General features: G+C 33.3%; 1 protein-coding gene across 1 annotated transcript in view; it reads left to right on the top strand.

The window, feature by feature from the left end:
- Positions 1–23,644, top strand: part of SYNE1 (spectrin repeat containing, nuclear envelope 1) — a 250,326-nt gene that overhangs the window by 37,966 nt on the left and 188,716 nt on the right. Inside the window, 18 exon segments of the mRNA XM_040697338.2 lie at positions 899–995; positions 2,475–2,677; positions 5,164–5,328; positions 6,719–6,871; positions 7,323–7,466; positions 7,786–7,959; positions 9,053–9,211; positions 10,442–10,606; positions 11,152–11,286; positions 12,178–12,336; positions 12,635–12,843; positions 13,115–13,223; positions 14,539–14,703; positions 16,394–16,561; positions 17,142–17,318; positions 18,451–18,591; positions 19,613–19,773; positions 22,326–22,476. Coding sequence (XP_040553272.1) covers positions 899–995; positions 2,475–2,677; positions 5,164–5,328; positions 6,719–6,871; positions 7,323–7,466; positions 7,786–7,959; positions 9,053–9,211; positions 10,442–10,606; positions 11,152–11,286; positions 12,178–12,336; positions 12,635–12,843; positions 13,115–13,223; positions 14,539–14,703; positions 16,394–16,561; positions 17,142–17,318; positions 18,451–18,591; positions 19,613–19,773; positions 22,326–22,476 — 2,835 coding nt within the window.

The raw sequence follows: 23,644 nt of genomic DNA, 5'->3' as shown, positions 1-23,644 counted from the left end.
TTGGTATTGTTAAAAACCTTGTATTACCAAACTTACAGTTGTACAAACAAAAGATTGTCTATTCTGACACTTCTGAACGTGTATGTACATATTAGAGATGCATTTGCCTGAGGTGTGTAGATCTGTAGCTGAGGCATGGCACATAGTATATATTATAAATCCACTCCAAAACTCTAAGTATTTTAGGGAGGGTAATGTAAAAGCCCTGTAAAAAGGGATTTTTTCTCCTCCCCCTTTTTTTTTTCTTAGCAATGATAATGGAAGATACAGTATAATATACTATAGTTGCATAAAATAGAGAAGAACTGTTTTGCACTTCAGAAAGCAGCATCTTTTCTTCATTGTTTCCTTAATCTTATTTTTACCACTTGCAATGAAAGTAGAGGCAAACTGAAGGATAAGTCATATGTATTTCACATCTTAAAACAAAATCTGCCTTTCTGCAAGGATTAATTCATGAATGTTTTTAAGTGTTTAGCAGGTTTTGGTTTTTTATTTTTTATTTTTATTTATTTATTTATTTATTTTTGTGGGAGCCTCCTATAAGGGAGGAAATTAAAAAAAAAATAATAAAAATTATTTCACTGATCATGTAACTTTTAATTGTTCAGTTTCTGCAGGTTTCACGTATAATATTCTAGGAATTTTAGCAATTGATTAACTAACAAACTAACTGATAATATATTAAATATTCTTTCCATAGGCAAAGTAAATAAAATCAACCTGTGAGGGGAAACACTACTGTACTATTAATTTGAAAAGAAGAAATTTTAATATTATTTCATAAATAAAGAAATAATGAAGTTAAAAGCTGTCATTGCTCTCCTGGTGTAATTTCAGGGAACATGTTCTAACATTTATATTTATTTTCTCTGTTGTAATGTCTTTTTCCTTTCAGTCTGTTATTGAAAATAGTAAGTTCTTTGAGCAATACGAAGTTACATACCAGATCTTGAAAAGAGCAGCTGAAATGTATGCCAAAGCAAATGGCTCAGGTAAATGCCTGCGTTTCTATTGTTGTTGTGGGGATGACATTTTAATCTCTTTAGACATAGATACCTCCTAAAAAAGATCACCTAATATTTGTTTATTCAGTGCAGTAGAGCTGTATAGCAGTTGGAATCTGTCTGAAACTCTACAGCTTGTGATAGCAATTTTGCATTTTCTCTAGCATGAGGTCAACTGGTACAGAGCAGCCCATTACTTTTTAACTTCCTTAATGTTCAGAAGGTGGTGATCATGCTCAGACTTTCTGCTGGTCCAGCCTAACTTCTGGATTGTTGATCTGGGCCCAATAGTGTGTCAGTGAGCCAACTAGTGACATGTTCCAGTGGTTGGGGCATTCCCCACCTTGGCTTCAGTCACTAAGAAAAAAGCAGCGAGAGAGCTGGTCTCTGGGTTGTTGTGGTAACAAAAGTATCTCCTAATTGATCTACATTTCTTCATTAACTGTGAAAGATTATAAGGGGAACCCAAATGACAGTTGTACCAGATATACATGATGGAACTGTGTAGCTGATTCAACAGATACCTCCAGTAATTCCTGAACTGCACTGCTGCACTGAGGGAGAACGCATGAGTGCAATATTTGACCGAGATGTTACAGACATGAGATCACTTTAATCTCCACTAAGATAATTACACTGTAATTTCTGTGGAAGACAGACATTTCTGTTGAGAAATTTAAGTCAATGATGGTGATGCTCAAGTTTTACATAATTGACAAGATATTCTTAAAAAGAATGAAAAAATATTCAATAATATGAAAAAATCTAAAAGCAAATTATTTTCAAAGGGTAAATAATCACTTATATGAAATCAGAAACAGCGGTGCAAATTAGAGGTCACCTTAGCTGAATGCTAATTTGTCAGTATTCTACATGTATTATGAAGTTTCCGGATTTACTTGGGTTCTATTCCTTACCTCTATTTCTTCCTTCTGGAATAAGGACTACAGTGAAGAAAATATTAAAAAGAATAAGACAAAAAAATGCACAGTTTATTTTAAAGATGTTGGAAAGTCAATTTAATTCAGTGTTTTTGTGTGCAGATTTAGATTGTTTGTACACTACATATTTCTACTATTTACTTTTTTAAGGAAACTTTCTCTGTTGATGTCTTTTACTACAGATTAGAAACAAACACTACACTGAGTATGCATTGTTACTGTTCTAATTAATATGGTCCCAAAGTTGCTGTGGTAGCAAAAGTTTTGTGTGTTTTTGCATACTTTCGTTGTGTTCTTGTGTATCATTTTGTGTACTTTCCTCAATCTTTAAAGCACATGCTCAATTTCTCAGAAATAACTGCAGTAAATTTGAGCTGTGAACAAGAGCGTATGTGTAAAAACTCTTCTGAAATAGCAGTTTTAGTCAAATATAATCCTCTGATGAGACTAGATAAGCACAGCATAATGTTAAGCATCACAGAAATAATAATGAAGGTAAATAATCAATGTCTTTCATGTATCTTAGTGGAAGAAGTTGAGAGTGTGATGAAATTCATGAGTGAAACAACAGCACAGTGGAGGAACCTCTCAGTAGAGGTGAGAAGTGTAAGAAGCATGTTGGAAGAAGTAATTGCTAACTGGGACAGATACAGCAGCACTGTGGCAGGTCTGCAAGCCTGGTTGGAGGATGCTGAAAAAATGCTTAATCAGACTGAACAGTCTAAAAAGGTATGAACTAATACCAAATATATAAAACTATTTTGTAAAACATTGAAATATGGGATGTGCTTTTGCGTTTCCTTAGGTTATTTTACAAAATGTCATTCAAGAGCGAGAAGTTCATGCTGGCAACTTTTAGTAGATGCATTGATAGATAAATCCCTATTGCAGTACTCAGAATATTTTTCAGTTTCTGGCATACTATCTATACTGATCACAGATGTTTACTTGCATATCACATATAAATATATATAAATGCAAAGAAGGAAAGTTAAATAATTAATCGGTTTCCCTAGTGTTTTAGAACTTTTCTGGAGAGTTCCTTCTGGAAATCTGCTGTCATATGAAGTCTCTTTTGCTATCACACTATGTTCTGACACTGAAGAGCTAAGATACATGTTTGTGACACTTCAGTAATGACCCAGATTGACCTGAATAATGCTGTATTTAATAGTTGCTACTTTGAGATTGGATAAGAGTAGGAAGTTTTAATTTCTAGTTTTAATAAGTTGTAAAATATCAGATAGACATCAAGACATGACAGAGCACTATAGTTTTAGGTAGAAGTTTGATCATTTAAATTATTATAAAAGAATGGAGTAGATTTTAAAGTAAAAATAAACCTATGAAATAATACAAATGTTAAAAGTAGTTCATACTAAGCAAGAATGATGGATTAGTCTGAGAAGCTACTTTTAATTTTTATGATATGAAGTTTCTAAAAGCTGTGTTAAAAACCTTTAGACATGGAAGTGTAACTCTTCATAGAATGCTAGTATATTAAGTATATTCTATTACCTCAAAACTGTTAACAGTTGTTAAGAGGTAATATAAACTACCTGTAGACTGAAATACATATTTTAAGTTACTTCTATTATTAATGTTGAATCTAGACTTCCACAGGAATAATGTTCACTTAGTTCCAAGGATAGTTCTGATTAGCAGTTTTAACATTTGTTTATTAAAAAGAACTTATGGGTTTGTATGGTTATACAACTGTCATTCCCAAGTATCTCAAGTCCCAAGTGAAAGACGATGACTTCTGCTTGCTATATGACAAACTTTTTCAACATTTCCAAATATTTGTTCTGTAAAAATACAAATACATCAGTAATCACAGAATTGTAGGGATTGGAATGGACCACTGGAGAGCAACTAGTCCAACCCCCACTAAAGCAGTTTCCCTAGAGTACGTTAGAGTAGGTAATATTATATAAAGATTTAATTGGTGCCTATATGAAACCTTTAGCTGCATTACTAAACACCACCACATTCTGCCCCAGGCATAGAACTTTCATCTTTCATCTTCTATCCATTGTTTCTGTATTATTTCAAAACCAGTAAGTACTCTAGTTCTTTTTGCAAAAGAAAGTGGTTTCTTAACTTTGTCATTGAGTTCTCTGTTTTATTATGAACCTGTGTCACAGAAAATCTGGAAAAAAAAATCAGTATGCAGTAGAATTTTTCTCCCAAAAAGTAAGGAAAATTTAACAGCAAATGTATTAATAAACAAGCCATTTTTTTCTACAACTTTTTTTGTTTACCTGCGGTGCCTCTTAAGCACTTCTAGTTACAATCCCCTCATAATGTGTACCTTTCTTCACCTGCATCTGAAGCAAGGGGGGACACAGAACTGTCACTGTCGGATGAGAAGTCTTGTATGATTCAGTGCCCCTTCCTTGGGCCTGAGGACCAAGTGGAATTGTGCAGCTTGCATCCTTGTGGCTATTCTATTTTTCTGCCTAAAAATTGTGTACTGTCTGGGAGGATGGTAGCTGCTAGATGCCAAAATGATGTTAGAGAACATATGACCCATTAAATATTGTGGACAATCAGGAGAGAGTGATTGAGTCCTGTTTAGTTTACTGATATAGCTGTGGCAATAGTGCCTGGAGATGCTTTTCTTAGGAACAAATGCCCATCCTCCTGGAGAACAAAAATAAAGGGAGGAAGTTTGTCTTCTTTGCCAACTCATGAGTCTGTGCTTGCTTACAAGATGTAGGCAAGCATTTGGCACAGTGGGTGGGTTATTTAGGCTGTCTCATTGGAATGGGGGAAAAAAATCAGTGACTATCTTGCTTTTTCCTTCCCCTCTCATCTGTTTTGAGATAGAAGGAAGCAGTGGTGAAGAATTAATCTTCTGAGATCAGAAACTGGACGAACACTGAGTGATTTCAGTTACAAACCAAATCCTTTCTCTTAAGAAGGATTTCCACCAGTTTAATTAAAGCTATTCACTACAGTAAAAGAAGCTATGTGTAAACTAGTGGCAATTTTTAATCCAGTAGAATGTGCTCAAACATTATAAAATTCTATTATGGCATATCCATTTATAAGCCAGAATTTCGTAAGTTTCATAAGCCAATATGGCTTCAGAGAATAACTGTTCAAAGAGGTTTATCAACCATTAGCTGGTGACTAAATTTTAGTTTAGTGGTTTAAGGTAAACACTATTTGCAAAGGTTTAGGAAAGGTGCTTTCATTTTCTTCTTCAGGATTTCTTCCGGCACTTACCTCACTGGATCCAGCAGCACACAGCCATGAATGATGCTGGTAATTTTCTGATTGAAACATGTGATGAGACCATTTCCAGGGACCTTAAGCAGCAACTTCTTTTACTAAATGGAAGATGGAGAGAATTGTTTATGCAAGTGAAGCAAGTACGTGTTTCTGTTGTTGTTACTTTTAAATACTTTAACATTTCCATGTCAAGAAGACAATTTGCCCCGCTAGCAGTACTGTAGAACAACTTACTAAAGTGCCTAACTGTTGATAATTATTTATATTAGAATTGAAACCTTGACAAGAGTTAATTGGTACTGGGACATCTGCTTTGTTTATGTTTTTATTATCCAGTTTTTTATTTTTCCTTTTATACATTTACAGCCAATATAATCTGTATTTATCTTTGCAGTCTCAAACAGTGAATACTATTCATTCATAACTTCTAATTTTTTTAAGAAAATAATGAGTTTTACATGCCTATTCTTACTGTAAGCTCTGTAAAACTAAGTAGTTAAATGGTGAACATGAATACTACTCTCTAATTGCAGTTATGTTCAATTACTGTACTGCAACCGTACGTAGGTACACTGCAAGCTAGCTAAGTGTTCCCCAAATCAGTCAGGCATTAGATCAGTCTCATGCACCAAGAAGCACTAATAATCAATGAAACAAGCAACAAAAACAAAACAAAGACGTATCTCCTAGAAGACATTCAATGCATTGGAAAAGAAATATTGTTTTTATGTTCTCTTTAGAAAGCAGAGGTAGGGTTAGGATAGGGTTATGCAGAAGTATTTCACACCTTATAAGTACATTAGAAAATATAATTACTAATTATCCATAGAAATCTAAGTGATTTCCCTTTTCAGTGACTTATTATCAGTAATTGCTTATTTGAAGAAGTTGAATCTGTTTTCTAACTTATTTCAGTCAAATTAAATGGAAATGCAAATAATGACCGCCCCTGATTTTTTTTTTCTTTTGGTGTGTGTGTGTGTGTGTGTGTGTTTGTTTTTTTTTAATTGTAACTTGTCCAAACTAGATGGCTCTCAAGGTTTTTATTTATTTATTTATTTATTTATTTATTTATTTATTTTGCTTTTGATTTACTGTGGAAACTGTAATGTCCAGAGAAATGTGTTTCTTGCCCCACATACTCAGCTTCCTGAACATCCTAGCTGTGAAGTTTCTCACTGGCCTTTCCTGCTGAGAGCAGATTTTACAGGCATTTCTCTTCCTCAGCTTTTCTAGACTTTTTGTGTGCTAATCTTTTTGCTGACTTTTCAAAATTTGTACTGTAAGTAATGAGAAATTAACTGACATCTTGATTCTAGGCTAGAAACAAATGACTATTTGGGGTTCTTGGAATGATCCAATCATTTAGAAAGGCTGAACACTTGTATGAATGTCATTCTTCTAAGTATTAGCACTACTGAAAATAACGTAGACCCCTAGTTTAGAAGACTAGTTTCCTCTACTTTGTATTTTATTGAATATAATTTTTCTAGTAAAAAAAAATATATTTTTTGCTATATATTATCACAGTATGCTCGGGCAGATGAATTGGACAAAATACAGAAAGAATACCTGGATGGTGTGGCTAATTTGACAGCTTTTGTTGATGGAAGCAATAGAAAATTTTCATCAGCCATAGAAGTGTCCTTCCTAGATGTGAAGATGTTTGTACAAGATTTAGAAGTAAGTGTTTTCCTTCCATCCATTCTTTCTCTTTCATAAGAGCAAAATGTCCCATTATCTAATTCTAAGGGTAAAACATAAAACTATTTTTGCGTACATTTTCATTTTTACTCTTTTTTTGCACTAGTTATATTTTTGAATTACTTATCCTATAGCTAACTTAAAGCATTGTGTTCTGTGGCTGATATTTCTAGAGCACATTTCCAAAACTCTGTCCACCTGGATATTGGTTTATGTTCAGTTTCAGCTCACATCTGTGTGAGCTGACTGTCATGGCTTTATGATGATACACAATTTTCATTTGAAATATTTGAATCATTTGAAACATTCTCCAATCTTCACAGTCAACCATGACAAAAATTAGAATATATCTCCTACATCTCAGTGAATGCATAAATGCCATTGTTGATTTTTTTTTTTGTTTAATTAACAAATAAAATATTTGTTACAGAATATTAAGCAAAAATTGCCTGCCATGGAAGCTCAGTACAAAATGGTCACAAGAACAGCACAACTTCTTACAAAAGAAATTTCCCAAGAAGAAGTAAATGAAATGCTTGCAACTTTGACAAGGATGAAAGAGCAGCTGAGCAAGGTTCAAGAATACTTTATCTTTTTACAGACATTAAAGTAATTGAATCAGTAACCACTAAGCTCCAATATATATATTTAAAAAAAAGAGAGAGAGAGAGGGAGAAAGAAAAAATCTAACTCAGAAATATGCATATATGTGGTAACATCTACATTTCAAGGTTGTCATCCTTAAATGGATTATTATCTTTAATTAACATATTATTGATATTGACCTTAAAAGAAGTAGGTAGCAACTATATTAATTTACATGCTGATAAAGCTGCTCTTCATTGAAATTTACTGCCTTCTTAATAATTATTTTTCTTTAAAATTTCTAAAAGGTCAAGGAGTATTCCAGTGCCCTGCTGTATGAATGCCAGCATCTGCTGTCTCCACTTGAAGAACAGGAGAAACAAATCACAAACTTCTATGAATCTCTTGAAAAGGTCAATGAAATAATTTCTATCCAGGATCCTGAAGCACAGCCTACAACTGTTCTTAAGCAAAAAGCTCAAGTAAGTTTAGGAAGACATTCACTTTAAAAAAAGCTTTGTTTTCTCTAAGTATTTACAACTTGATTTCTAGGTTATTTTTTTTTTTTATGGGAAGCAGAAGTGTATAAAAACAAACAAATAAAAAGAGCCAAAAGATTTAATTTGGTGTGTATTTATATGTACGCTAAAATATGTACGTCTTATTTTCCAATGACTTCAAGGTTTGATATTATTAAAAAAAAAAAAAGATCAATTGAGCTTCACTGTTCAATCTTCTCTTCAACACATGAACACCACGTTACTGACATACCCAATCTGCTGTTTAAGAAGTAGCTTGTAAGTGCTTCTTTCCTTTATTTCTGAAAGTTGCCCAAACCAAGAATGTTATGATAAAATTACATTTTCTCTGCAGTTATTTACTATCAAATAACTGAAATCTACTCAGCTCTATGAAGAATACTGACTTCTGCTGAACAGATTAAACAGAAATTTGTGCTGAGAAATAGTGTTCTTTCAACAGAACAGTTTCCTCACCACAAGATTTTTTTTAATTTCTTTTTTTCAGGTTGTATAAATTCAAGTTTTTCTCTCTCTTTTTTTTTTTTTTTCCTATGTTATAACTCTTATTACTCAGTGCTATTTGTAATAAAATTTGAAATCCAATAGCTGACGTGAAACATAAATTTGTTGAAAGGCAAGATCAATATGCTGTTAGGATTTGTCGTTCTTACGTCCATTTTCACTGTGGTCAACTTAGAATTGTACAGTAAATACAAACATCCCATAAAACTAGTCATATGTTTATGTACTGACCTGCATTCTCCAAAAGCTGTCCCAATGGCTTCAGTGCATGTCTATGTATTTACTTTTATCTTTTTTAACAGATAGTCAGAAATCTATTCATGTATAGAACTCCACGTATATAGAAACAGTTATCTGACTTGTGTGATTCCATCTAACATTTTGTGAAATCTTTCTTTTTTTTTTTTTTTTTGTGGTTCTTTGACTTTGTCCCTTTTGTTCTTATTGTTAAAAAAAAGATCTTCTTGTTATTTTGCCAAATTTTTCTCTCCTTTGTTCCTGGCCAGGGTGGATATATGTTTCTTTCTTTCAGGATTTGGTAGCTTATCAAGAAAACTGCAAGAAAGCTTTGTCCCTCATTGAGAGAAATAGTCAGAGTATCCTGCAGTGCGTGGCTTCTAGTGAAGTGTTGCAGCATTTCCATCAGTCAACATTTCAGAAGAAAGTTACACAAGTTCAGATCACTTTTCAGGTAATTACTTTACACTTTGGTGCATATTTTTGAAACCTTACTCATATGCAGCTGATACATATTCCCAAATCAACATTTCATTGCTCTGTAGCTCTGTTGGTAACAAGTGGTCAGGGGCTGAGTGTCTTCTTCCACCCATGAGCTCCTACACCATTTTTTATTTCCCCTGACTTTCTTGCCTTTACTAATTATTTGCTCTTATATTCATATACATTCCCTTTACATAAAGCATGGAAGACAGAAAGTCTGGCAGTTGCTGTTACTTCTCTGGGGCTTTGTGTTTTCTCAGAAAATGCAGTAGATTCTGAAGATAAAGTTGCAAATATATATATACATTTTCTAATGTAAGAAATGCATAGAATGGTCTAGGGTCCCCTTTGCCTTTAGATTTGTATTTTGTTACTAGTAATACTGATATTTTCAGGGCTACTTAGCCCCAATCTAGAATGATATTCACTAATGTCTTGGGTTCAGATCTCCAGATGTTGGGTTCTATATGAATGTCCAGCTAAAGGAAATTACTGTGTCAGTAGGGAGTTGTCCCTGAGAGGTGGATTTTAAAATTTATGTTGATTTTGGGGGCTTCCATTAAAGATTAACAATTTTTTATTTACCACTTAGAAATTATTTATTTAAGTTATATTTATGTTTACAGAGGAGGATACAGTTGTGCTTTCAGAAAATTACCATGTTAAATATTAATTTTTTTGGTTCTGTAAGGATGAACTATGATTTATCTCTCAGCATGCACATACATAAAAACGTATGAACTCAGAAACTGACTTTTAATCACATAAAAACTGCATTCTTATATGATTCTAATATTATAACCAAAGTTACCTGTAACCTTTAAAAAGTCTTAGCAAGATGTTTAAATTGACTGCTAAGGATTTGATTAGCTCACTGGGTAAAACTGTTATAATTTCTAACACTGGGATGAGTAATTGGTGAGAAAATAAAGTCTGAGTTTGGTACACAGTGCTGGATTTACCTTGGTGCAGCTGAACTAGGGAATGGTTTGTTTCTTCCATTATTTTTTTTTTACTTGATTATGGAATTGTAACCACTAACTAATGCAATGCAACTAAGGCTTCAAAACAAGAGGGGTAGAAACGAAATCACAAAGCTTTTCTGTCTATTTTAAGCAGCTTTTTAATGCATTTCGCTCATAAAACAGTAAATAAATAGCAATGAGAAAGCGCCCTCTCATTTTCTTTGCTTATAACTCAGAATATGGTCAGGAAAGCTGGTGACTGGAGGAAAAACATAGAAGCAAATAGCCGTTTGATGAAGAAATTTGAGGAGTCTAGAGCAGAACTGGAGAAAGTGATACAGATTGCCAATTGTTGCTTAAAAGAAAAAGGAAATCCTGAAGAGCTTCTCAGGAAGCATAGTGTGAGTAAATTCTCTGATTTTTCTATGGATATTTTTAAGTACAAAAAAAGGCCATATGTTGAAGTTGTATAGATCAGATCAAACTAATACTAGGATTAAAAAAGGAAAAGTTAAAAAATAAATTAATAATCCCTCTTACTGATGAATGTAAGCAACCAGAAAGTGCAGAATGCAGAACCCCTTAAAGATAGGGGTTGATTTTGAAGAACTACTTGGAGTGAGAACACTATCTACATTTTGACCAACTCACACATCAGCTGATGAGTTTTCAGATGAATGAATATTCATGTCAGTATTACAACCACTACTTAAGCAAGTGGCTTTAAAACCTATTTTGTTAAAACCCTGTATCAGTGTACTGTCTAGGTGTTCCAAAATTAATTTTCTGGATTATAAATACCTAGTTTTCCTTAGCTCAAATTCCACTTCTTTTGTATAGCATTAGTAAATCTGAAACTTACAGAGTGTATTGGGGAATTTCATGCCAGCAAGTATCAGTAACTGGCTTCATCTTCTCACCTTTGCACCTTCCAATTCAAATTCAGGAATTCTTTAATCAGTTGGACCAGAGAGTCCTAAATGCCTTCCTGAAAGCTTGTGATGAACTTACTGACATCCTTCCTGAACAAGAGCAACACAGCCTGCAGGAAGCTGTGAGGAAACTCCATAGGCAGTGGAAGGTGAGTGACATTGAACAATGTCTCTGGAAGTTCTAAGTCTTAACTTGAGAAAGTTTCCACATGACCTTTACATTATATATATAGTAAAGAAGAAGAAGGAAAAAGTTACATTTTTTTGGCTTCTTAAACAATTATATTAAAAAATTGCTTTTCAAAATCAGCTACAACTACATCTACAAACACCACCTGCCAGAACAAGTGGCCAACAGTCTTCCCCTGTGCACAGACACTGATAAAAAACGTTTTTCACTGCTGAAAAACTTTGCTGAACATAGATGCTAGCTGTTCTTTAAGCTGATGTTGGATAACTGCAGTTATTTTCCCAACCTTAGGAAAGCAAATTGTAAGACATCACACTATATGTTTAAATCGTGTCATGTGCCAAAAGCTCTAAGAACAGAACAAGTATTGCTCATAAGCTATGGAGTTTTTTTGCTTTGTTTTGTTTGTTTGTTTGTTTGCATGTTACTCTGGCCAAAGCTGGAGTAATGGGTGAACGGTTTCTCACTGACACACTAACAGGAACCACTAGAAGCAGGCGTGAATACAGCTTTACTATTATTGTTTGCTTTATTGTTTTTATACAGGAAATATCTGGAGTATCTTGCCAAGGATCAAGATGTCTCTGAGATGCGTCTTTTATACATATATATACACACACATTCTGGGTCCCAGAAACATTTATCATATATATATATATTTATATATATGAGACATTAGATATTGGTAACAGAGTTTTATTTTTATAAATACTGAGAAAATCCTATATATTCATTCAAGTATATACTTTGTTAGGAATTAATAAATAATTTAATTGTAGTAACTTCACACTGAGGTAACAGGTATGTTGTTTTATCTCTGTGCTTGTTTATTGCCCCTGTGGGAGTGTAGGATCTTCAAATGGAAGCCCCGTATCATTTGATCCATTTGAAGATTGAAGTGCAGAAAAGCAAGCTCCTAGTCACAGTGGAGGAGTGCAAAGCTGAACTAGCTCGACAGAATAAGGTGCTAACCAGAGAAGGCAAAGAAAGGATGATTGAAGAGCACAAGGTATGAATTGTATGCCAGCAAATGGGTATTTATAGAAATACATCTGAATGTAAATGATAAACAGAAGGTCTGACCAGCTCTAGCCATCAAACACTCTATTCAGCACAAAATTAGATAATTGTTTGAGCCTTCAACAAAAAGTTTCACTTGAAATCGATCCTTTCATGCTAATACCCAGGAGCTCAGTTAGGAGCATGTATGATATAGGAGCTTAGTATAGCCTAGAGCACAATGTAGATAGCTTTATGAATTCTCCCAGTTTATATTTTGCTGAATTTTCTGCTTTGTCTCCCATCAGTTGTTCTTTGGTGACAAGGGATCTTACCATCTCTGTGAGAAAAGATTACAACGGATTGAAGAACTGTGCCATAAACTTCCAGTTTCTGATCCAGTGAGGGCTACATTGGAAAGTAGCCAACGAATCCTGAAGGAGCTCAAATCTCAGATAGACAGTACATACACAAAACTAACAGAGCATTCAGACATCTGGAAGAGCTATACAAACAGGTGTCAGTCCAATTCCTAGATGGGTTTGGTATCGTCTTACATGTGATCACGTCTCTAAATGTCATTATCGATTCACATAAAGAATGATAAATACTGTGTTGTTAACTTCAAGTTACCTATAGTTATACTTCATGTAGTGATTCCGCATACTATGGTGGGTTTTTGAGTGCTTTATAATTATTGCCAGAAATTTAAAAGGTTACCGTTTAGTGGCGTCCATTTTTGTCTAATTTTTTTTTCTTGCTTTGCATTATGTGATATTTTATTTCAGATTTTCTGAATTGGCAAATTGGATTTCGTCTACAGAAAGAGACCTACAGAGGATAAAGGAAAATGTCAGTGATACTGCTAAATATGAGCAATTTAAATCATCTACTAGGGTGAGACATTGGCTTATATTCTAACAAAGCTACAGTCATTGAAACTGTGACTAGATAAAAATGTATTATGAAGTAGTGCAGCTGTTTTATTATGGAGACCACAGATAATATTCTCCTGATTCTTGGTATTCTTAAAAACATTTCCAGGAGAAATTTCGGCATGTAATGATTTGTGGCAGAAGTGGCTGCTTCTACTATTTTAGAGTATAACAGATCCCTTTAACTGTATATTCAGAACATTCAAAATACAGAAGCAAGTAGATAAAGTACTTGCACCTCTTCATAGTGCATATACAGTTAAAAGTTTCAAACAAAGAAAAGCCAAAATTTCTGGACTGAATATGAAGGATCAAGTTATATTCATACGTTTAGGGAAAGCTTCTATAGTAAAACATCTCTTCTACAGCAGTATAGTAGAGGAGGAAGAGACAGTCTACCATTCACTTTTGCGCTGGTAATTGGTAAGAAAAATGATAGGAAAGCTGAAGATTCTGTCCTGGTCCTTCAGATAAAACTTAACATGCTTTTTTTTTTTTCTTTTTCTTCCCCTCACATGCTGGAGCCTAAATAGGAATATCACATACCATAACCGTTTGTGTGAAAGTCATGAACAGATTTTGAAGGCTAACACTCCTCCTAAATGTGGAGATTGGTGGCCCTGCCTGTGGTGGGGGGGTTGGAGTTTCATGATCCTTGAGGTCCCTTCCAACCCAGGCCATTCTGTGATGATTGTAACTTTGCCAAAAAATATAATTAGGGTGACCTTGATGAACCAGAAAGATTGTTGGCTTAATGGGAGAGTCCAGAGAGTCTGATTTTTTTCATGCAGTTTACCTGCCAGCAGGATATCATCAGCACTGAGATCAAGACATCCAAAAAATTCTGAGTGAAAACAGCTATTAAAATAAGTAATAATAATAATAAAAATACACAGAACTTAATGTCATATGAAGCTTGGGTTTGGGGAAGCTTTATTTAAGGTTTAAATTGTAATTAAGTGATTTGATCAATATATGAAAAATATATACATGGTATCTACCATCTATCTGTCTTCTATAGGTAAAAAGTACTGTTTTGTAAAGAGAAAGTACTTCTCTATTACTTTATAGAAGGTAGCTCTGTAATTTTTGCTCTGTTGAGCAAAAATATAGCCATTGATTGGAACATAAATAAGAGATTTAAATACTACACTTGTAGTGTTTCAAGATAACAAAAACAGTATATTTATATTAATAATCTCTGAACTGACATCATGAATGGCACTCATTAATATTTTGTTTATTTGGAGAAAATGTTTTGGTTTTTTCTTCCATAGGAAATCAGGCAGCAAATTAACAAGCAGGGAGAAAATCACAGCTGGCTGAAATCTAGACTTGCAGTTATTACTAAAATATGTACTGATGTGGAAGCCAAGAAAACAGAAGATGAACTCTGTAAACTTTCCAGTGACTTCAAAGGACTTCTGGATTTTCTGGCTGAGGTACAGTATGAGGAAAACAAGAAACCTCCATTTACTATGTCACTTGAAATGACATGAATCATGGCTTCACAAGCTTCCTACTGTATATTTTTAGTTTAACTCCAAGCATTCAACAACAAGAAAAAATTGTTTTCTGTGCAGTAAAAAATTGCTAGCAGCATTATATTTGGTTGACTTTTTTTGTTTGTTTGTTTGTTTTTATTTGTTTGGATGGTTGTTTGTTGTTTTTTGTTTAACAGAACTGGAGTGTGTCCTAGTAAATATTCCTAGTAAATATAAAAATGTCAATATTATTAGAGACAAAAGTTACTTTTCTAAAATCATCTTAATTAACATTGGCAAAGTTCATCAATTATTGGGTTTATAACTTGATTTTAATATTGATTTGTGTGTCTTCTACGCTGAAACAATAAAGGAAATACTGAGGTGTTTTCCAATCATTAAGATACTGAGCATGCACTGAATTTGGAGAAAAATGTTGCAGATGCCTGAGGTCTAAATGGTAATGAGATACTGGAACTACTGAAATCATGACAAGTTTCTGGCCAATAAGTAGAACTTCTCAGAATCCAGCGAACCTTTTAGTTCTGTGGGATCTCATTGACTTTGCTACTTAATGACTTTCACAGTAAAAAGACAGATTAGGAGAAACTTGGTACTTCACTTAGAAAGCAGAACAGATCTATCCAGAAAACAGTCCAGTACAGAGAGAGATTTCTGGTTTCTAATTCTATAGTTAATGTCAGTTTGTGAAGACCTTTTAGGTTTTCTAAATGAGTAAAAGTTCCATCTGTCTAATCAATTTTTTCTGAACTTCCATGTTGTGAAAAGTATGTTTGGAAAATCAGTGGGAACCAATGTTCTGATTTCCAGATGACTCCAAGAAATTATAAAAAAAATATAAATATAAAATATATTTTTTATAAGAAAGTACTTAGGCTTTTTGTTTCCTCCAAAAGTCAAAAGCCACAAGGAATCTGAATGATCCTCTGAAGTGAATATGAATTGGAAGGAAAACAAGAGAGTAAGGGAGGATGGAAAAAAAGTTGTTTCTTAGTTCTAGAATGCTATGAAAACCTTAAATTACAGAAACTGTCAGGACATACCCTTTTCTGATAATCAGATACAAGTACTTAGCATGGTCATACAAAAAGAGAAGATCTTTCTGATAACTTGAATAAATATATCATCTTCAAAAAATTCAGTGAACTAAGATTGGGAATTCCACCACATGCATATTGTAGTCCATAAAACCAAGGTAACAGTGCACTTTAATATATTTCTGATTAGCCAAGGCTTTGCTGTGGAAGGTCTGAAAGGTGATAAACTTTTTTTTGTGAATTGAGTATCATACGCTTTTCATAATCTGAATCAGCTTGTAATGCTGAGGACAACACATATTTTTGAAGTGATCATCGGCAAGAGGCTGTCACAGGCAGCTCTTTGCCTTGTGGCAATGTAGTAGGGAGTATGCCTAAAAAAGATAAAGGTCTTCACAGTCACATTTTAAGTCTACATTTCACTCACCAATGTAAAGCTCAAGGTGTATGCTATGAATTCTGGAGATAAAAGTGGTTTTAGTTTAGGCAATTCACTACATTTTTACAAAAGGTAATCAAAATACATGTGTGCACTTAAAATATAGATGTATCTTTTAACGTGCAATACATAAAGTTATAATTAATTGTAGATTGAAAGGACATTAGGCACTGTTGGAGATTGTGTCCAATATAAAGAAGAGGTTAAAAGTGCAATTGAAGAGCTAATCAACAACTCTAAGGAAGCCCAAGCAGAAGCTGAAAAGATCCTGGATACAGAAAGTTTATTGCAAGCTCAGCAACTACTGTTTCATCATCAGGTAGAGCAATTTCTCCATAAATGTTCATAATTTATTATTTTCTTTAAGGCAGAATGTATGTAATTACCAAATAATACTATGTCCAGTGGCATATTTCTCTTTATTAAAGTTTGCAAGAGTCATAACCAGGAATAACTGCAATTTTCTGGTAATTCTATAAAGCAAAACATATCAAGAAATAAGTTAACACAACTTGGGCATCCTTCTACTGCTTTCTATTGCAGGCTGATATATTCCTTTGATCACTATGAGATTTCAGCCTGTTACTCAGAGGATTCATGACAAATGTACTTACTACTGCAATTACTCAACTTATCCAGCTTTTAAAACATTTGTTTGGATGAATGGCCGCATATTGCCACTTTCTATTTGTATGCCAAATAAAGTGTATATACCTTTCAGAATCCACATCATATGCTTTATGAGTATATGAGACTCAAGTAATACTTCCACGGTTTATTCCCATTCATTGGTCTCATTGTATACCCCATTGTAAACTACAAAAACTGGTTTCTCTGTATGTTTTCCAAATGAAAAAAAAAAAAAAGTCTGATCATTCCTATTGGATGAATCCTTCTAGCAAAGGACAAGGAGACTCCGTGCAAAGAGACAAGGTGTGCAACAGCAGATTTTCCAGGCTAAACAGTTGCAGATTGAAGGTGGACTGCCAAGTGCAATGCAGGAAGATTTACTGAAGCTAGAAGGAACACTGGAGAACATGCAGCAGACTATGGAGAAACGGGAAGAGCAATTGCAAGTGGGTACTTGAGAACAAAAATAAAAACAACTACTTCATTCTCCCTTCTTTTTTTTTTTAAATTAGTGGGAAAAAATATGCAAATAGTCAGGATGCACTTTCTCACCTCTGAATCTTGATCTTCAGGGTCTTTGTGATCAGTACATCCATCAAAAACTCTTGAAGCTGCTACATCTTAATCTTAATACAGAACTAGCATTTTATTTGAAATTATTTAAAAGTCCCAACTTTTCTATCATAATAAATATTTTTAGTAGCCATATGTGAATTACTGTTTCAATGAGCTAATTATCTCTTCTAGTTATTAAAAATGACCATGACCTTTAATTGGGAGTACTCGAGCTGGATGTTACAGTAGTAACAACTGATACTGCACAAATATAATCTTTGTCTAGAATGTTTGAATACTTGTTGTCATCCTAAATTTAGAGAAGAAAGAAACAGTCCCAGAGAAATAAAATTGTTTGCTTTGGGCTGTATAACTCATCATTGACAAAACTGGGATATAGAATTTAAAGCTTCTTGCACCCATATCTGGATTGTCCTTTATATTTCACTAATAAGAACTGTGATGTAGCTATCCACTACTTCACGTAAATGTTTACCGTCATCAAAACTATTCCCAGTGTTATAGCGTGATGCAAAACATGATCAGTGGAGCCTCAATAACTTCAACTAATAATTTATTATGAATATTCATAATAAATTACCTATTTATTTTTCCCTATTTTTTTCCCCATAACTTTCTGCTGTAATTTATTTCATGAGAAGACTTGAAAATGCTTTTAGATAATGCTGATTTCTGCCACCATAAGCCAGTAAGCATCTGCAGTCATCACTTCAGATGTGTAAGTTTTAAATATAAAATATAAGTTTTAAATATTCTTGGCAGATTAGAAAGTGTGCAAAATCAGTGAATCAGAGTAAAAATTGAGGCTTTTATTGGGTTCAGAACATTTTCATGTGTAGAATAGGTAGCATTCCAGGAGAAATAGTTTTATTTTATGATAGGTATTTCTGTTTTTTTCCTTCTTTAGTAACTTAAATAATATTTTCTTTTCTCATTTGTCCTTTTTGTTTTTGTGGTTCCTTTTTTGTTCGTTCATTTGTTTTCTTGTTTTCTTTTTTTTAGGTCACAATAAATAAATGGGAGCAGTTTGAAAGGGACAAAGAAACAGTAGTAAAATATCTTAATCAAGCAAGCTGTGCACTTGAACGTATCTTAAACTTTAGCAGTTTAGAGAGTCTCTCCTCAGAACTGGATCAGACGAAGGTATTCCCTGTGTGAAATACAGGAGCTGAGATATCCTCCTGCTTTTTTTGTTAGCATGTTCCAAGTGCATTGCACACAGTCTGCATGATTTACTGCTAATGCTGGTACAAATTGCCTATACAGATTAGAGACTGCATAAATTGCTCAGAGGTAAACAGTTATTTCATGAAAAGATCATGAAGAATTACTTGAGATATATACATGAAGTAAATAGGGGGGGTAAAATGATTTTGGGTACTTCCCATTTTATGTTCAGCAATCACACTCATAAGCTAAGCAGCATCAAGCTCTGACATACATGGGTCTTTACTAAAGTCATGTGGCTTGTGCAAACTAGCACTCATCTAGCCCTCAGAAAGCAAAGGAGAGACTTCCATTATAAGGAAGCCATAAGCCAGGTGATCTTCATACTAGAGGATCAGCCCAGCCCATTTTATTTACTAGTACAAGTGACTGACTTTCCTGCGTGCTCTGTGTTTCTTTACATTTTTACCCTTCTTTAATGGAGTTTATACCAAATTATTTCCACCTTGTTGACCATTTATATTTACCATGTGTGACAGAAAATAGTTGCTAAACAAAGGGAAATTACAAGCTACAAGATATTACAAAGACGTCTCTGAAAAGGATAGTGTCTAAAAATAAAGATGATTACTGAAAGCATATAATATTCCAAAGTTCATTAAATTTTTTCTTGAAGAGGTCTAGGATAAATTTCTATTGGTTGAGTTAAAACCTTTTGAAAGTATATAGTTTCCCCTGCTATATTTTATTCAATATAGTTTGTTAAAATGAACAAACTCTGTAAAAAAAAGAAAAAAAAAAAAAAGAAAAAAAATCCTTAAAGGCAACATGGTGGGTAAGCCTTCTTTAGAGATTCCTTCTGTGTATTTACACGTTCATAATAGTTGTTTAGGGTACTGTGCAAAACTTTTTTCAACCACAAACAATGAGGAAAAATACTTTTTGTGTATATATATGAAACTATACAGTTGTGTTAATATGTCTTGTATTGTTACAGGAACTTTCTAAACACAGTGAAGCCATGGCAGTACAAGCTGAAAACTTGGTGAAGAATTCTTCTGAGATACAGCTTGGTTCAAAGAGCAAACAAGCCCTGCAGCAGCAGGCAAAAGCTATCCAAGAGCAAGTGAAAAAAGTGGATGTTACTCTAGAAGAAGAGTACGTTCTTAACAAGTCCTAATGTTTATTCTCCACTATAAGATTGTATTAGATCTCTAAACTCCCTTGCTAGTATTTTGTGTTATCTCATCAGCTCCACCACTTTCAACTTGCCATGGCATAGCTACAAGATTATAGTATCAAATGTGTCAAAAGTAATACATGCAAATAAATTAAATCTTTGTTAGGTAATATATTATTTACAAAACTACTGTAGTTGCATTTATCTGTTCTTATCTTTAAGCCCCAATAATTAATCTCATTTCTGAAATACTAGAATCTCTTGGGAACAAAAATTCTCAGTGCAAATATGAGAATGTCTATCATGTTCTCAATTTTCAGTTTCCACTTTCTCCATATGAATGTCAAGAAGTGCCTTTATCTTAGTTAAATGACTAGATTTTATTTCATGGACAATATCAAAAGCTGCTTCTGCCATTACAAATTAACAAGGCATCATTTGTTTTGCCTAACTATGGTTATAATAACGTTTAAATTCCAAGAAAATATTGTTAACTGCTGTAAATATTTGCAGTTTTTGGCATTTGATAAAAAGTCTCATCTTTTTTCCCAAGTAACTAAAAGTTATTAAGCTCAAAGTTACTCTACTTGTACTTCAGCTTTTGCCATTTTTATATATACACATACATTTGTATGTGTGTTTGAAATTTCTATTTTTAGAGTTGATTCACAAATGATGGATGATATAGGCCTGAACTATGTTGTCTTACTGGATTTATAGTGCAGATTAATTTGCTATACAAGTTTGAGAAGATACTCTGTGGTGGAATACCAAGTATCCCACCTGAATATGAGCAAAATACAATGCCATCATAATTGTTTTGTGCTTTTTCCCTTATTGACCATTGTCATGCTACTATGAATTCCATAGTTGCCTGGTGTGAAAAAAACAGTTTTTGAACAGAGAAGGGCTGTAAAACAGAGCATGTCTAGCCTCTGCAACAAGATTTAACTTATTAATTGCTGTTGGTCTCATTTATTTTTTGTATTTCACTCTCTTAAGGATGGAGTAATTACAGTGATTTACAGTTAAAAATTTTACTATATCTTCCTGAATATTTTATCTTTTTTTTTCTCTAAAGTTACTGAAAAAAAGTGTGGTTTTAGTGTTCTTCTTTTATTTGGGAAATTTATCCTTCCAACAATGAATATTTTAAATAATGCCATCTACTATTAAATGAAAACTGTGCTGGTATTCCCTTTTGATCTCTATGTGGAAGAAGTTTTAGCTGAATGTATGGATTATACAGAATGTCTGTGGTATTGTGATACAACAGATAATAAACAAAATAAACCCCTTCTGCAAAAGATGAATATGAACAACTCTCCGTAGTTAATCTGCAGAACTCACAATTAGTGTGTAAGAGTTATGTTGTAACTTATATCAATAAAAATCTTTTCCCAATAGTTTAAACTGAATATATATGGTGCATATGATATCAGCGAACAGAAAAGGGAAATTTATTTGAAAATAAAATTTAAAAATAGCAAGGCCAAATTTTAGGTGACATCTTTTCTTGCATCTTCCTCTAGCATTACTAAGAGAAAAACAAAATGAAAATAAAAACTCCTTTTAAAATGAATGTTTTTTAAGGCTATATTTAAAGAAAAAAATATTTTGGAATTTTGTAATATTCAAACTTCTCTAATGATGTTTTCATATATTCAGTGAAACAAAAAATCCATGTTTTACAAGCTATATGCAGGACTCACATTAGCACTGATATGTTTATATTGGCCTGAAATTAACAGAATCTTGTACATGGGAAGTTAATGTTAGGTCTTATAAGGAACTTAGACTTCTTATTTGTGACCAAAAACTGGGGTGTTTTGCTATCCATAAGATATAAGAATCAGTCACATACAGACTTTTTAACATATCTCTAATGCATGTTTCAAAGCATACATATATATGTAAATATATGTGTATGTATTCACTTTGGGGTAGTTGAGTCATATCTCTTGACTCTTTGGCTCAATATCAAATAATTGCCTCAGGAAAAAGCCACTTCCTATAAAATAGGCAGATTGTTGTTATAAAAAAAAGCAAGTCCTATAAAGCCATCAATCATTGCTAAAAACATCTAATTCTCTAATATACTCATTATAACCCTTCTGCTTTATTGATTTAAAGGCTCTGTCAACAAACATCTGTGCACAGTTATCTCTATTTTTAGATGTCTGATATAATCAACATTCCGTATAATTTCATATAAATCACACTTATATGATTTATATGGTATACTTCCTGCTGTCATGAAATTCTTTACATAGAATTGGTCAGTGAAACTGTATTCGGTTTCACCTTTCGGTGTCTTCATTATGGCTATTGTAATTGTTTGACTGCAGGTGCACTGTCTAAAAGAGAGCCAAGTTTGAATTTAAGTATACATCTTGGTCTTCTAAAATCAGGATATTTTAAAATGCCCCTCCTGTAGTCTGAATTAGTTACATTTTTATTCAAGCAAGAATACGGAAAACTTCATTATATTAAACTGTTTATTCTCTCTAATTAATTTGGTTAATTTTAGTCTTAAAAGAATGGAAATGATGAAAAACAAGTGGGATCATTTTGGCAAAAATTTTGAAGCTCTGTCCACCTGGATAGCTGAAAAAGAAAAAGAACTGGAAACTTTGGAAACAGCTTCATCTCCTTTGGACATACAGATCAGCCAAATCCAGGTGATTAGTTCTTGTTATGTATAGCATTAAAGAACAGTTCTTTCTTTTTTTGATAGAGGCCAAGAAGGAGAACAAACATTTTATGTGTTTCAGAACAAGCGTGATATAATGATGACAGACTTAGTATATGAAGATACCAAGCAGTAACATTTTACATAAGCTAAAGGAAAATTCTTCTGCCTTCTCTGTTAGTGTTTACAGATATGGAGTCTTTGAATATTGAAACATAAATATCAAATTTATACTCTTCATTTTATTTTAGCAAAAAGTAGATATGTATATACAAAGTCTATATAGGTGGTGGGGTTTTTTTTTTTTTAAACATGCATCATCTAGTGGATATTGATCTTCATTTTATCTTTCAAGTTAAAGTTATAATGTTATGTATCTTTATTATGAACTAATAAAGGAACTATTGCTTTTTGTAGCTTGCAAATCTATACTCCATTTATTGCAATTATATTCACACAGTCCTAAATTCTGTGTGCACTCCTGGACATATGTAGTCTTTCAGTTTCTTGTTGTAAACTAAGGTGCATATTATCTCCAAACATTTCCACTTCAAAGTCTACCTTGTTATCCTTCCATGAAGAAAATGTCCCTTCTTTGAGGCTGTGTCTTTCTAAATGAGCAGATTTTTTTTAATAATATGCTGTGCAGACTACAGTTTTCTTTAATTTGTGACCTACCTACTCTTCAGAAAGTGCAAACTATGCAGTTTATTGCAGTCATCAACCAGATTTATGCAACATATTTCAAAAAGATCCCACTGTTTGGTATGATAGAAAGATTTTACCAACAGACATTTCTGTCTGTAGTTTGATCACAAGGTCACATAGGCCAAAATAATTAAGTTTATTGATTTTTATCATTGAAAAATAAAACAATGTTCGAACTTTTGCTTCATTGCTACAACTCAAAAGCAGCTTACTTGCATGCACATGCATTTGTCCCACTGGTATACACCGTCATCTATTCTTTTTTGTCAGTAGTTACTATATAGGATTCCAATGTTGAAGACAGAAAATAAATGGATCAAATTATGTTAAGATTGCATTACGGTGTAATAATTCTTTTCTGTCGAAGTGGAGCCTAAATAAGCTCCAGTAGTACATTCAGGCCAATGCTCCAGACAAGGTCTTCCATGCTATGTAAGCAGATAAACAGT

Source organism: Gallus gallus, chromosome 3 (assembly GCF_016699485.2).
Source record: "Gallus gallus isolate bGalGal1 chromosome 3, bGalGal1.mat.broiler.GRCg7b, whole genome shotgun sequence".
Classification (NCBI taxonomy): Eukaryota; Metazoa; Chordata; class Aves; order Galliformes; family Phasianidae; genus Gallus; species Gallus gallus.
The sequence above is the reverse complement of the archived record's forward strand: the minus strand, read 5'-3'. Positions and strand labels throughout refer to the sequence as shown.